This window comes from Elephantulus edwardii, unplaced genomic scaffold (assembly GCF_000299155.1).
Source record: "Elephantulus edwardii isolate Elephantulus edwardi_28Jun2011 unplaced genomic scaffold, EleEdw1.0 scaffold00020, whole genome shotgun sequence".
NCBI classification, from domain to species: Eukaryota; Metazoa; Chordata; class Mammalia; order Macroscelidea; family Macroscelididae; genus Elephantulus; species Elephantulus edwardii.
In genome coordinates this window covers 4195501-4208305 of record NW_006399770.1, presented here as the reverse complement: position 1 = coordinate 4208305, position 12805 = coordinate 4195501, and the positions used below count along the sequence as shown (strand labels likewise).

Here is a 12805-nt window from a genome sequence, read left to right as displayed (position 1 = left end):
TGACTCTGAGTCTATGGTGCGCAGCAACAATCAGAAATACAAGTGCAGATGCTGAATGCAGAATTAGATGTAAAAATCTGGAGCTGAGTGGTCAGGTCTAGGTCAGAGATTTAACTCTGGAAGTCACCAGCATACGCCAAATGTTTAAATGGGTCAAAAGCACCAAAGAAACAAGCCTAAGAAGAAAATAAAAGATGAAAAGAGATGAGAAGGTAGAACTTCCGTTAATTGGTTCAGTTTTCTCAGTGAAGAAGGAAACTAGACTATCAGTGAGAATAAAGATGGAGCAGGACAGGAAACAGATGAAACGGTGATCTTGAAGAGTGAGGGAAGAGTATTAGTATATAAAATGATACCAGACCCCACATGGGAACAGTTAAAAAAAAACACCTGAAAGGTTTTTGAAAAAGATTCTGAAAAAATAGTTCACAATAGAAGATTAATAAATGGTATCATCTTCATGATTAGCTTGGTAACCAAGCTAGATTCAGGTTTGGAGAAGATTATTTTTAAAGTATCTGCTAGCTGCATACTACAATCCACATGTAAAAATGGACATAAACTTTTTATCTAGCTTGCCACTTTACAAGTGAATGCTGGTTTAACTAATGCAACCAACAATTGTACTTTACACTGTAAAAATGGACAGTGCTGTGCTCGCTTCGGCAGCACATATACTAAAACTGGAATGATACAGAGAAGATTAGCATGGCCCCTGTGCAAGAATGACATGCAAATTCGTGAAGCGTTCCATTGGGGGGAAAAAAGAGGACAGTGCTCATGAGTGTGCCTGAGCACACCAATGCCACAGATTGCAAATAGCACAGTCAAATTCGCAACCTATACAAGTGAGGAAACAGTAAAATTTCAAAATAAAGCTCTGATAATACTGTACAGCTTCAAAATATTCTAACTAGGAGCCTCGAATTTTACAAACCAAAGTAAAAGGGGAAACATTTAAATGAACTAGAAAAAGTTTACCTTTCAACTAGTTGCCAAAAATTCTATTTAAGAATGAATATAGTGACCACTACTAAGGCCATGTAGTTGATCTTGAATAAAATGCCAACACTTCTGTACACCTTTACTGGAGGAATGAGAGATTATGAACGGTATTTGTAGGTGAATAAACTGTACTCTTCTGTGGAAAATTATTTTCAAAAATTATTCTGATAGGCTTTTTTTAAAAACAGTTATGTACTTACCTAAAGTATAAAATTATATATATTGAATATTCTTAAAATATTCTTGATTATACAAGGTCATTATCTGTAATTATTACTATTAAGGAGCACTTGTGGCACAGTCAGTAGAAAGATTTGCTGCTAGCCCAAAGTGGTGATTCTCTGGCAGCTCAAATCTATTGGCCACTCGAAGGGAGAGAGATGGGCTTCTCCTCCTGTCCAAAGCCCACGAGAGGGTCAGCTATGAGTTAGCTCTGACTCGATGGAAATGAGTTTTACTAGGTGAGTACACTGATGATGCCCTTAGGAGCACCCAAGCTTCAGAGAACCGTAAATTAAATGGGTGCCTATTAGACGTTTTATTCAAGTAATAATTATTTTCCTGCCCCTGCCTGCTCTCTGTGATTTTCACTATTATTTCTGCTTCCAAAACCTCCTCTCCACATTATATGCTACAATGACAGGAAACATCAAAGTTTCATAAATAATAACCAGACTACTGAAATCCCCAGGTCCTCCACTGTTAGAGGCTGAGCATGGACTTTCCCAGCATTCCATGGCTTGTGGCAATGCTGAACAAAAGCCTCCAAATATGGCATCATTTATTAGTCATGTGTGTCATTAATTTTTCTTTATTAAATATATGCAAATTATATATTTTTTCCTGGGTTCCATTTACACTGAAAGGCAAGGATAAATGTCTCTGAATAAAAAAAAAAATGTCTCTGAATAATACTGTAGTGTTTGGACTCGCAATGTCTTTACTGGGGCAAAGAATTCTTTTAACCACCATGATATCTTTATTTTTAAAGGTGTTTTTTTTCCTTTTTCCCAACCAGCAAAAACTTCTCCCAGAAGTAACAGTCCTTGATAAAGCTTATGCTTAGGAAATTATCATAATTATTAAAAAATTCTACAAAAATATTAAGTAAAAGATTATGTAAAAGCATACTGCCTATGAAACTTATTGTCTTCTTTAAACACTAGAAATATACTTAACTGAATGGGTAAAACTTTGGACAAGTAAGTTTAAAATTAATATTTTCATTCCTATAGTACCGGACTCGCTCAGCGTTTCTTAAGCTGAAGGAGCTGAAAAACAAATTCAAGTCACGGGTGGCAATACTTAAGGATACTTTGGGTAGAATAATCCAGGAAGTATCAAAAGAAGATGGAAGGAGTACACAGAGTCACTGTATCAGAAGGAATTGGCAGACACAGAGGAATTTCATGAAATAACATATGAGCAAGAGCCTATGGTGATGAAGGAGGAAGTTCAAGTTGCTCTGAAAAAATTGGCAAAAAAAAAAGGCTCCAGGAGTTGATGGCATGCCGATTGATTTATTTCAACAAACAGACGCTGCCCTGGATGTGCTCACTAAGTTGTGCCAGGAAATCTGGAGTACAGCCAGCTGGCCAACTGACTGGAAGAGATTGGTATTTGTTCCCATTCCAAAGAAAGATGACCCAACAGAGTGTGGAAATTATCAAACAATATCATTGATATCACATGCAAGCAAGATTCTGCTGAAAATTATCCAAAAATGTTGACATATCCAATATGTCAACAGAGAACTGCCAGATGTGCAGGCTGGATTTAGAAGAGGTCGCGGGACAAGAGATATTATAGCTAATGTAAGACAGATCTTGGCAGAGAGTTGAGAATACCAGAAGAATGTCTATCTGTGTTTCATCGACTATGCAAAGGCTTTTGACTGTGTGGATCACAACAAACTATGGCTGCTCTGAGAAAAATGGGAATCCCAGAACATTTGATTGTGCTAATGCGAAACCTATACTTGGACCAAGAGGCAGTCGTCAGAACTGAACAGGGAGACACTGGATGGTTCAAAATCAAGAAAGGGGTTCATCAGGGATGTATTTTGTCTCCATACCTTTTCAATTTGTTATGCAGAACAGATCATTCAAGACGCTGGGCTGTACAAATAGGAATGTGACATCAGGATTGGTGGAAATATCATCAACAACATATGTTATGCGGATGACACAACCCTGCTTGCTGAAACTGAGGAGGACCTGAAGCACTTGCTGCAGAAGGTCAAGGACTGCAGCCTCCTATATGGGTTGAAGCTCAACATCAAGAAAACAAAGATTCTCACCACTGGACCAATTGGCAGCATCAGTATGGATGGTGAAGAGATTGAAATAGTTAACAATTTTAGTTTGCTTGACTCTACAGTCAACACTCTTGGTAACAGCAGTCAGGAAATCAGGAGACGAATTGCATTGGGAAAGTCAGCTGTGAGGGACCTCTCAAGAGTACTGAAGAGTAACGACATCAGGCTGGAGACTAAGGTGCACCTGAGCCAGGCTATTTAAGTCTTCGCAATTACGTGCTATGCACCAGAGAGTTGGACAGTGAATAGGGATGAAAGAAAGAGAATTGATGCCTTTGAGCTGTGGTGCTAGAGAAGAGTGTTGAATATACCATGGACTGCCAGGAGAACAAACAGGTTTGTCCTGGAGAAGGTGAAGCCAGAATGCTCCTTGGAGTCAAGGATTCTGAAGCTTCTTCTGACATACTTTGGGCATGTTGCAAGGAGGAACTTCCCTTGGAGAGGGACATCATGTTTGGGAGAGTGGAGGGGCAGCGCAGGAGCGGAAGACCTTCGATGAGACGGATCGATTCTGTGAGTGGAGTGGTGGGAATAAGTGTGTCTGAGATGGCGAGGTTGGCACAGGATAGAATGGCGTTTAGGGCTCTTGTACATAGGGTTGTTATGAGTTGCAAATGACTCGATGACACATAACAAAACAACACAGTATAACTTAAGAGTTACTATATTTTACGTTCTTTCAGTCAACATAAATCATAGACTTTTCAGATACATGTGCATATGTGATACAGGAGGATAAATAAGGGTATAAAATCTAGCTCAAAGAAATTTACTATACAGACAAAATGTTAAGTAAGTCATAAAAGTAGGAGACATTTCTTTTTGGTAGCCAAGAGTTCATTATTAAGCCTCTTTCCAGGAGAAAAAAAAATAATCCTCACTTTCAAGTGGGCCTAAGGGAACCTGTAGACTGGGAAAAAAATACTTGGGCAATGACTTATCTGACATCAGCTCTAAAACTTACTGAAAACTCCATAACTTTATCAAGAAAAAGATGACCAACCTAACTTCAAAATGGGCACGGAACATGAAAAAATACTTCACCAAAGAAGATACTCAGACAACAACACCTGAAGACATGGTTCAAGATCATTAGCATTTAGAGGAATGTAAATCAAAACATCATCTTTCCCCAACAAAAACAGCATAAAGTTCAATAGGAAAATAAATAACAAATGCTGGCAAGGATGTGGAGAGATTCGAACTTTCATATACTGAGAGTTAAATGGATTAATTACAAAATGGCCAAAATTTAGACAGCAATTTGGCACTGCATTGGAAAGCTGTAAATAGAAATACTATTGGATGCAGCAATCCCACTCTTAGGTATGTATCTAAGAAAGAAGAGCTGCCACACGAACAAGTAAATGTGCTCCCATGTTCACTGCACCACAGAGATTGAAACAAGAAACATGCCCATCAGTGGGAAATGGATAAACTATGGGACACTCCTACCTCAGAGTGACAGGCAACACTAAAGAAGAGCAAAGAATTCTTGAAATGCCGCATACCATAAATACAGAAGATATGCTGAGAGATTATTAAGGTAGTCATGAAAGTGCACATATTATATAAGAACTCTGCTATAAAAAGCTAAAGAAAGGCTGACACATAGACAGAATTATTCCTGGATGGTTACCAGGGATAGGAAGGGAGGGAGAGGACAGTAAAAATTAGTAAAAAGATAATAAACACATGAAGATGGGTAAAGGGGAAGGCAAAACACAGTAAAGCGTTGATCAATAGAACATAAGTAAAGAAGAGAAAACATAAAGAAGCACAGAAAGATTAACAGAAATCAGAATTACAAGGAAAGGGTAGAAAAGTATGATTACATTGTGAGTATTATATCAATACTACCAAAAAATGTATTCACGATTGAATGAAAAGTAATTTGATTTGTAAACTTTCTCTCAAATCACAATAGGAAAAAATCAAATAGGTGGAAAATTACAGGTTACAAAGAATTCAAGTATGACTGCATTGAATTAATGAAAATCCAAAAGTCCATGCTAAGATGGGGAGACAAAACAAATAAAATAAAAATCAGGTTAACTTAGAATATCTTAAATTAGAAAGTAACAAAAGAAGAGTGCATAAAAGTAGGCCAAAGTTACGGAAACAGGAGAAACCAGACTCAATGGTGAAGATGATAAAACAAGAATCACAGGCTAGGTACCATGTGATGATGAAGATCGATCGTCTGGAAGTGAAAAACCTGAGCAAGCAGGAATGTGTCTGGAGCTCACCTAAAACCTTCCAAATGAAACTAAAATATGAGCAAAAATGTGAGAAGCTTTTTCAACCTAAGAAAGTAAAGATATTAAATCCAACAAGGGGCTTTGAAGGAAAAGCTTTTTAATTAAAAGGGAAGTGACAGCTTTAGTGCAATGATCTTATGATACAAAGAGCAATATCATAGATAATTATCATGACTTATCATCTACCTTGTATATGTATTTTCTTACCATGCTTAAACCATCCATCTGTGCACCTCTATTATTGTTAGATGCAATTTTGTACAAAGGACAGAAAAGAAAACAGGGAAAAGGGCCAAGATATACAGGTACCTTTAATGGAGAACTCTCATGTCCTTTCATGCCTTTAGCTCTTGGGAATATAGGTGCTACTGGAAATCTATCAATGATGGAGTTCTGACATCTATTTTATTCCGTAAATCAAGACTATTTTGTCAAGGAACATTGTAACAAGTGGAGCAATCAGATTTAAACCGGGGTGGGAAATCCCACTTCTATGACATTTGGGGTCATTAAATATTTACCAACCATGTTCTAGACTTGTGCTTTAAAATACATACATGATAATGAAAAATTACTCATTGTTAAGTTCAAAGTACTTTATATGGCTAACATTCTTAATTTTTATACTTCCTTCAAAAGAAAATAATGATGTACTTAATATAAATTACTAAGAACAGAAAAGGAAGCTCTGGTGGCCTAGTGGCAAGGAGTTATGCTGCTAACCCAAATCCACCAGATGCTCCACAGAAGTGTAACTTATGGTCTCTGAAAACCCACTGGAGGATCAATTATGAATCCGTTCCAACCTGATAGTACATTTAAAAAAAAAAAAAAAACCAACCAGGAAAAACTGAGGACTTACCTAACACTAACAATCAAAAAACAAATAAAATCATTAGACATTTTATAGACTAATAGATAATATTGCTTCAATGAAAGTAATTGAAAATGGTCCCGTATCAAACAGAAATTGCTGAGGTGAGGACTATACAAAGAAAATTTCATAGTTCTACTATCCAATATAAGTAGCCACATATGGGCATTTAATTTAAAGTTAAATTAAATAAAATGTAACATTTAGCTCCTCAACATCACCTGCTACATTTCAAGTGCTCAGTAACCATGTGTGACTACTATATTGGACAGCACAGATAAGGAACATCTCCATCATTAAAGAAAATTCTACTGAATGGTGCTGGTATCTAGAACTATGGAGACACTCTACAAGGATAGAAATTCATTAATAATCTTCACAATTTCTAGATCTGAACCTCTAACAAAATCACATTATATACAACCTAAATAATTATCTAAAGGAGATGATCTTAACAAATATAAAATACTTTCTCTTTTATCTTTTTAAATTTCATCTGTCATCTTTCTATATGGTAACTAAATAAAAAAGCCCACTGTTGTCAGGTTAGTTCCAACTGATAGCAACTCTCCAGGTTTTTGAGGCTGAAATCTCCTTCAGAATGACTGGTGGATTCAAACTGCCAGTCTTTCAACTGGCAGCCCAATACATTATTCTTTATACCACCAGGGCTCCTTCCTAAAATATATTAAATAAGCATCAACATTTCCTGTTTTATGTGTGTGGTTATCAGTCATAGTCTTATAAGGCTCTTAGGATGTTTTAGTCAGTAATAAGAAAATTTACTTTTCGTTTTTAAAGACAAAACAATTAAAAAAAAGGTAAGTTTCCCCCCCCTTTTCTAGACAGATTAAAATTTTATTTGCATGATCAGATATTTTATTATAAACTATCTATTTTGTCCATGGTTTACTACTATCTATGTGTCCATATACAGAGATGGGTTTTATGCAATATTTTGTTTATTGCTATATTGAAATTTAAAAGCCCTGTCAAATAAGAAAAAGATTTCTAAGATTTAGTTGTGGGGTTTTCTTTTTAAGATTTAGATTTTATGTAATTCTATGGATTCAGAAATCAAGTCAAGCATTAAAATTATGTTAAGTATATAAACACTAATTTTTTGGTTTGTATTCCAAAGATGAGCAAAATTCTTATGTGAACTTTTAAAAACTTACTTCAAAATTAAGGTCCTGGATCAAGATGTCTCCATTTGGTGTTGCTAAAGGAACATGATCAAACCTACAGAGAAATTAATAATAAAATAATTTGATATTAAACACTAAGCAAATATAATAATAGAGAAAGGCTAAAATAAAGTTAAGAAACATCTGCTAGCCATTGCTAAAGGTACAAAATAACTTTTTTTGCACATACTTTATAATGTTATCTGCATTGATGATTTCCCCAGAACCAGGAATCAAGGGAATAACTTGTGGCCCTTCAGTACCTTAAAAAGAAAATAAATATTAAAGCATCATGTTATGCCAGTAAAGAGTTGAAACTGTAGCCTTAATGATGTTGTTGACTGCCTTCAAGTCAAGCACAACTCATAGGGACCCTATGAACAAAAGGCCTGAAGCCCCTCTACAATTATCGACATTTATCAAAGTTCATAGAGTTTCTGGAGGCATGTTATTTAATTCATTCATATTTACCCCTTTCCTGTTGTGACACCATTGTACGTTCATATTTGCCATGATTTAAATCCTTTAGTACTTGCGTTAATTCTGTAATCCGAGCAGTAAAACTAAAAATTTAAAAGAAAAAGAAACCACAATCAAAACTCCAAAGACTACCATATCCTTAATTTCGGACACACCTAACTGAGTTTTCAAAATTATGTTTCAGATTAAATGAAATAATCTAAAGTAAATTTTACATAGTATGTATTACAGTATGCACATGTTTTGCAAGAGTAGATATATGATGAAGATAAGAAGAGAGATTTCACAGGATCCCTATTTTACAAATACTTCATTTTAAGCATATCAGGTTAGTTGTTTGCTATGAGAATTTTTAAGATGTTTATAAGGGACAGTATTACAGGACTAGTTCGTTCCTTGGGGAATTCTGGTGGCCTAGTGGTAAGGAGCTATGCTGCCAACCCAAAAGCATGTAGTTCAAATCTACCATCTGCTTTGCAGGTGAAGAAATAGGGGCAATCATCTCCTTCCTGTGCAGTTTCCTGGCTCTGGAAACCTACTGGAGGGTCAGCCACGGGTCACTTCTGACTTGACAGTACCAAAGATCAACAAGAGTGCATTCCTTGGGTTCCTGGAATTATAGACCCTGAATTTTTCCAGGAGTTATCTTCACAGCCATACACTGGCCTTCCAATCTAAGGAAGTCATTTATTACCAAATGTGTATTATCCTTCTACAACACAGAGGTTTTGAAGGACTTCTTTCTTTCTTGGACTGAAGAAGGGATAGGATGAAGAGATTTTATATTAGATGGAATTCACTCAGGCAATAGACAGAAATCAAAACTAAAGTTAAGAGGTGGGTGAGCATTAAGAATGGCATAATGGTCAAACAGAAGGCAATCCGCATGAAAGAAGAAAAAGTGTTTTTTGTAAACAACAAGTAGAACCCTTCTAAAGTAACAGAAACCCACATTCCATGAGCTGTAAGGCATTAACAAAGGTGGGAAGGATGTGAGCATTCTCGAGAGAAGGAGACTCTTCACGTTCATTTACCAGGTCCTCCATTTTGACATGAAGATCTTATTAAATTCCAGGAAGAAAGAAGGAGGAGTGAAAAAAGAAGAGAAAATATAGATGACTCACAGGGCTGGCACAAATCTTAAAAGTGATCAAAGAGCACTTAAAATTTATGGTGTTTCTTACACTATGAGGGTTTTCTAATCCATACCACACATGTTATATTAGAGCTGGAAAATACTTAATTCCATTAAGCAGTCTAAGAACAATTCACTACCAAACAATATGACTGTATTTACCGCTGCACCTACAGTAAGTACTACAAGTAAGTACCACTGACTTTGCCTTTTCTTCTCCTCTCCTCCCCATGAAAACTCTAAACTTCATATTTGTTTACTTGTTCTTGCTAGGTTACTAGTCCCAAAGAACTAAGAAAAATAATTAGGTTGGAGAAAGAAAATCCAAATGAGAAAATGCTATTCTTTAACTGAATTTATTATCAAGTTAGGACGTGATTTTTCAACATTCCCTTGCTTTATAAAATACCAGCCTAAATGGAATAAGCAGCTTGAGAACACTAATCTTGTTTAAAGTTTAAAATAGCTGCCTTGGGAAAATATGAAAAGTGCATTGTCAGAAAAAAAAATCTTTACTTTTCTATTAAAACCAGCTTCTCTGAGGGGGAAATGGGCCTCTCCTTGTTGTCCACTTATTTTAACCTCAACTGGGCACATCACTAAAGACGGCATCTGAAAAACTAGGATCTTTAAATACTCATCATTACTAATCTTACCCAGCCAATCTAGTCATTTCACGACCAGCCAAAACTATTCGACCCAGGGCTTGAGACATTCGTAAAAGCATTCTTCCACTTTGGTAATAATCCTTAAATAGAAAGGAGTTATTAGTTTTCTTGCACATTTCCAAGATTAAAAACAAAATACTAGACTTTTTATTTTTCAATTTTCATTGACAAATTATCACCATCATCGTCATTTTACCTCTAGAAGTTCTGAGTGTGTACTCTTGACATGTCGAGGATGAGCCAAGTCCAGGAAAGGACGACTGACTACAAGGTACCCAACTACAGTGGCAAGATCTGAAACAGAACGGTAAGAGTTAAAACAACAACAGTTTACTTTTTTTATGTATCTCATCCGCCATCTCTTGAAAAGCATACTTACATTTGGCAATTATGCTATCAATGAAGCCCATGGAGAACCGAAACAAAATGAAATTATGGAGGTGCTCCACCTGGCAGAAAGCAAAAATAATGTATAAGATTAAAAGAATTTACCATAAGAATAAAACAAACTGTGTTGTTAAGTTAGTCAACTATTATTTGCCAAGTACCTACAATTCTTGATTGTATACTGTGTATATTTCATTAACCACAATGCTGAGTAGACACCAAACAACTACTTCATGACTTGATAAAAATCATTTTTATGCAGGGTGGAAATTAATTCCATAAAGAATTTTATTAAGTAGTGTCCCCTGTACGTAGTAGTACAATGATACTATACTCACAATTCTATCAATGACATATCCCCAAATTTATCAACAACCAAAGAAGAATGGAGAAATGACTGACTAGCTCTTGGTGAAGAAACTAGCTCTCTGGACTGGCACTCAAAACATCAGGCTTGTGTTTCTTGAAGAATTAAGTTACACACAATCTGAACTGAATCCCAGTGATAATCCCTCCTAACCAGCCTAAATCTGAAGCTTTGAGTTTAAATTTCTCAAAAAGTATGCGTCTAAAATTACTTCTTATTCTTGGTTTTTAGTGTTTTCAAATTTCCCATCTCTCAGGTTATTCAAGGCCCACAATGATCTGGCAAGGAACTATCTTCAAGCTCATCTGCTCCTACTTTGTTCCTTCTCACTGGCTACAGAAACACTATTCTTCAAATAGGTATCTGCTTTCAGTTTTCCTCTAGTTACTTCTGACAGAAAATACTTCTTTCCTAGATATTATATTTTATGACTAATTCCTTTAAACTAGAACTCATTGCCATCAAGTTGGAACAAACTCATGGTTGATCCTCCAGTGGGGTTTTTCAGAGACTATACATCACACGGGAGGAAACTGCTCATCTCTCTCCCTTGGAGCTGCTGGCAGCTATGCACTGCCTTCCTGTGGGCTGGCAGCACAACTCATTACCTACTAGGTCACCAGAGTTCCTCCTTCATGCCTTATGGGCCTGCTTAAATGCAACCTCATCAAGAAAGACCTTCTTGGCTATCCTACACAAGATCACAGCCTCCACCATATTTCATCTCTTTATCCAGTTTTCTTTTTGGTCACAGACTACTTTACTGCCTGAAATTATAGAAAACTTTCAGTTCATTGCATATTTACTGTTTTCTCCACTAGACTGGGGTCTTGAGACTACGGAGCTTGATTTCACTGTCATATGCACCTAGAATAATACTTGGAATACTTACTCAATGAATACCATGTGCAAGGAACTATGCTCATGCTGAATTTGCAAAAATGAATAAAATAGATATTTATTCAGTAATGGAGCTTATATTCTTATGAACAAGCTTAACAAGTAAACAAATAGAGAATTACAGACTGAAATAGCTGCTTTTAAAGAAATCTGAGTAACTGGCAGAGGCCATTTCAAGTAGACTAACCAGAAAAGACAAGGCCCCAAGAAGTGTGAACATTTGGGCAGAAAGCAAGCTGGTAAGCAGTGTAACCTAGGAAAATGATCCTAACTGCATTTATTGATGAATACTTTAAAAACCAGGAAACTCAATTTAAAAAAAAAATCTCATTTCATAAACAATTTTAACTGTTCTTTAATCATCTAAATAATCATTTTCTTTCACAACCTTCCATTAAAATGTAAGCTTCCTGAAGGCAGAATTTGACCTGTTTTTAATCTCCTGATCACTAGCACATAGAATAACTTCTGGTACTTTGCTAATATTCAGTATTTTTTACTAAATACTGAATAAATTACTTGGGTTTATTTTTTAAGTGTCAGATAAATAATGATGTCTTATTTTCATTAATAAATACTTTTATATTCTACATTAGACAAGCTTGGAAGCAGGAGTGGCATCCACTTCTGAAATAGCTTGCTTGCCTCCAGAAACTCTATGAACTTGGAGAAACGATGAAAATTATACAAGTGTTCAGGTCTTTCATTCATAGGGTCGCTATGAGTCATCTACAACTTGATAGCACTTAAAAACAACAACAGATATTAGCAGACAAAGATTCATAACCTAAACTCAGTTTTATGCTATTTTTATAAATAAAGTTTCATTAAAAGTCATTTATTTAAATCTATGGCTACTTTCACATGAGAATTGAGCAATGCAACAACAAATTCTTTATGGGTTTGTCACAAAGCATAAAATACATATTCTCTTGGTCTTTCCAGAAAAAAAAAATTATGAATTATCATAAATGCTAGAAAAGCAAATACTTTCCTTGGGAATTACTTTTATAACTACATAAAACTCTAAACAACTTTTTCTTAAACATGTACTAAAGACAAAATTAATCAGTGTCACTAAAGTGTACTTGTAAAAGCTACTGAATTATTATATATTCATTCTGCTGTATATATTTTTAAATTAAGGCTAAAGTAAAAAATATCTGAATGATTATTTTAATTAAAATTGGGAAAAGCAAATACTTACTTTGGGAATTACTTTTA

The 12805-nt window shown here is 35.6% G+C and overlaps 1 protein-coding gene across 4 annotated transcripts in view; it reads right to left on the bottom strand.

Moving 5' to 3' along the window:
* The window catches only part of ABCD3 (ATP-binding cassette, sub-family D (ALD), member 3), a 120762-nt gene that overhangs the window by 18203 nt on the left and 89754 nt on the right, over positions 1–12805 (bottom strand). For 2 of the 4 annotated variants that reach the window (XM_006882418.1, XM_006882420.1), the window contains 6 exons: positions 10307–10376; positions 10124–10221; positions 9916–10007; positions 8116–8207; positions 7835–7907; positions 7636–7699 (listed from right to left, as the gene is read on the bottom strand). In XM_006882418.1, the coding sequence (XP_006882480.1) occupies positions 7636–7699; positions 7835–7907; positions 8116–8207; positions 9916–10007; positions 10124–10221; positions 10307–10376 (489 nt within the window). The remainder of the gene's footprint in view (positions 1–7635; positions 7700–7834; positions 7908–8115; positions 8208–9915; positions 10008–10123; positions 10222–10306; positions 10377–12805) is intronic. The other 2 variants (XM_006882419.1, XM_006882421.1) reach the window with 2 other exon arrangements.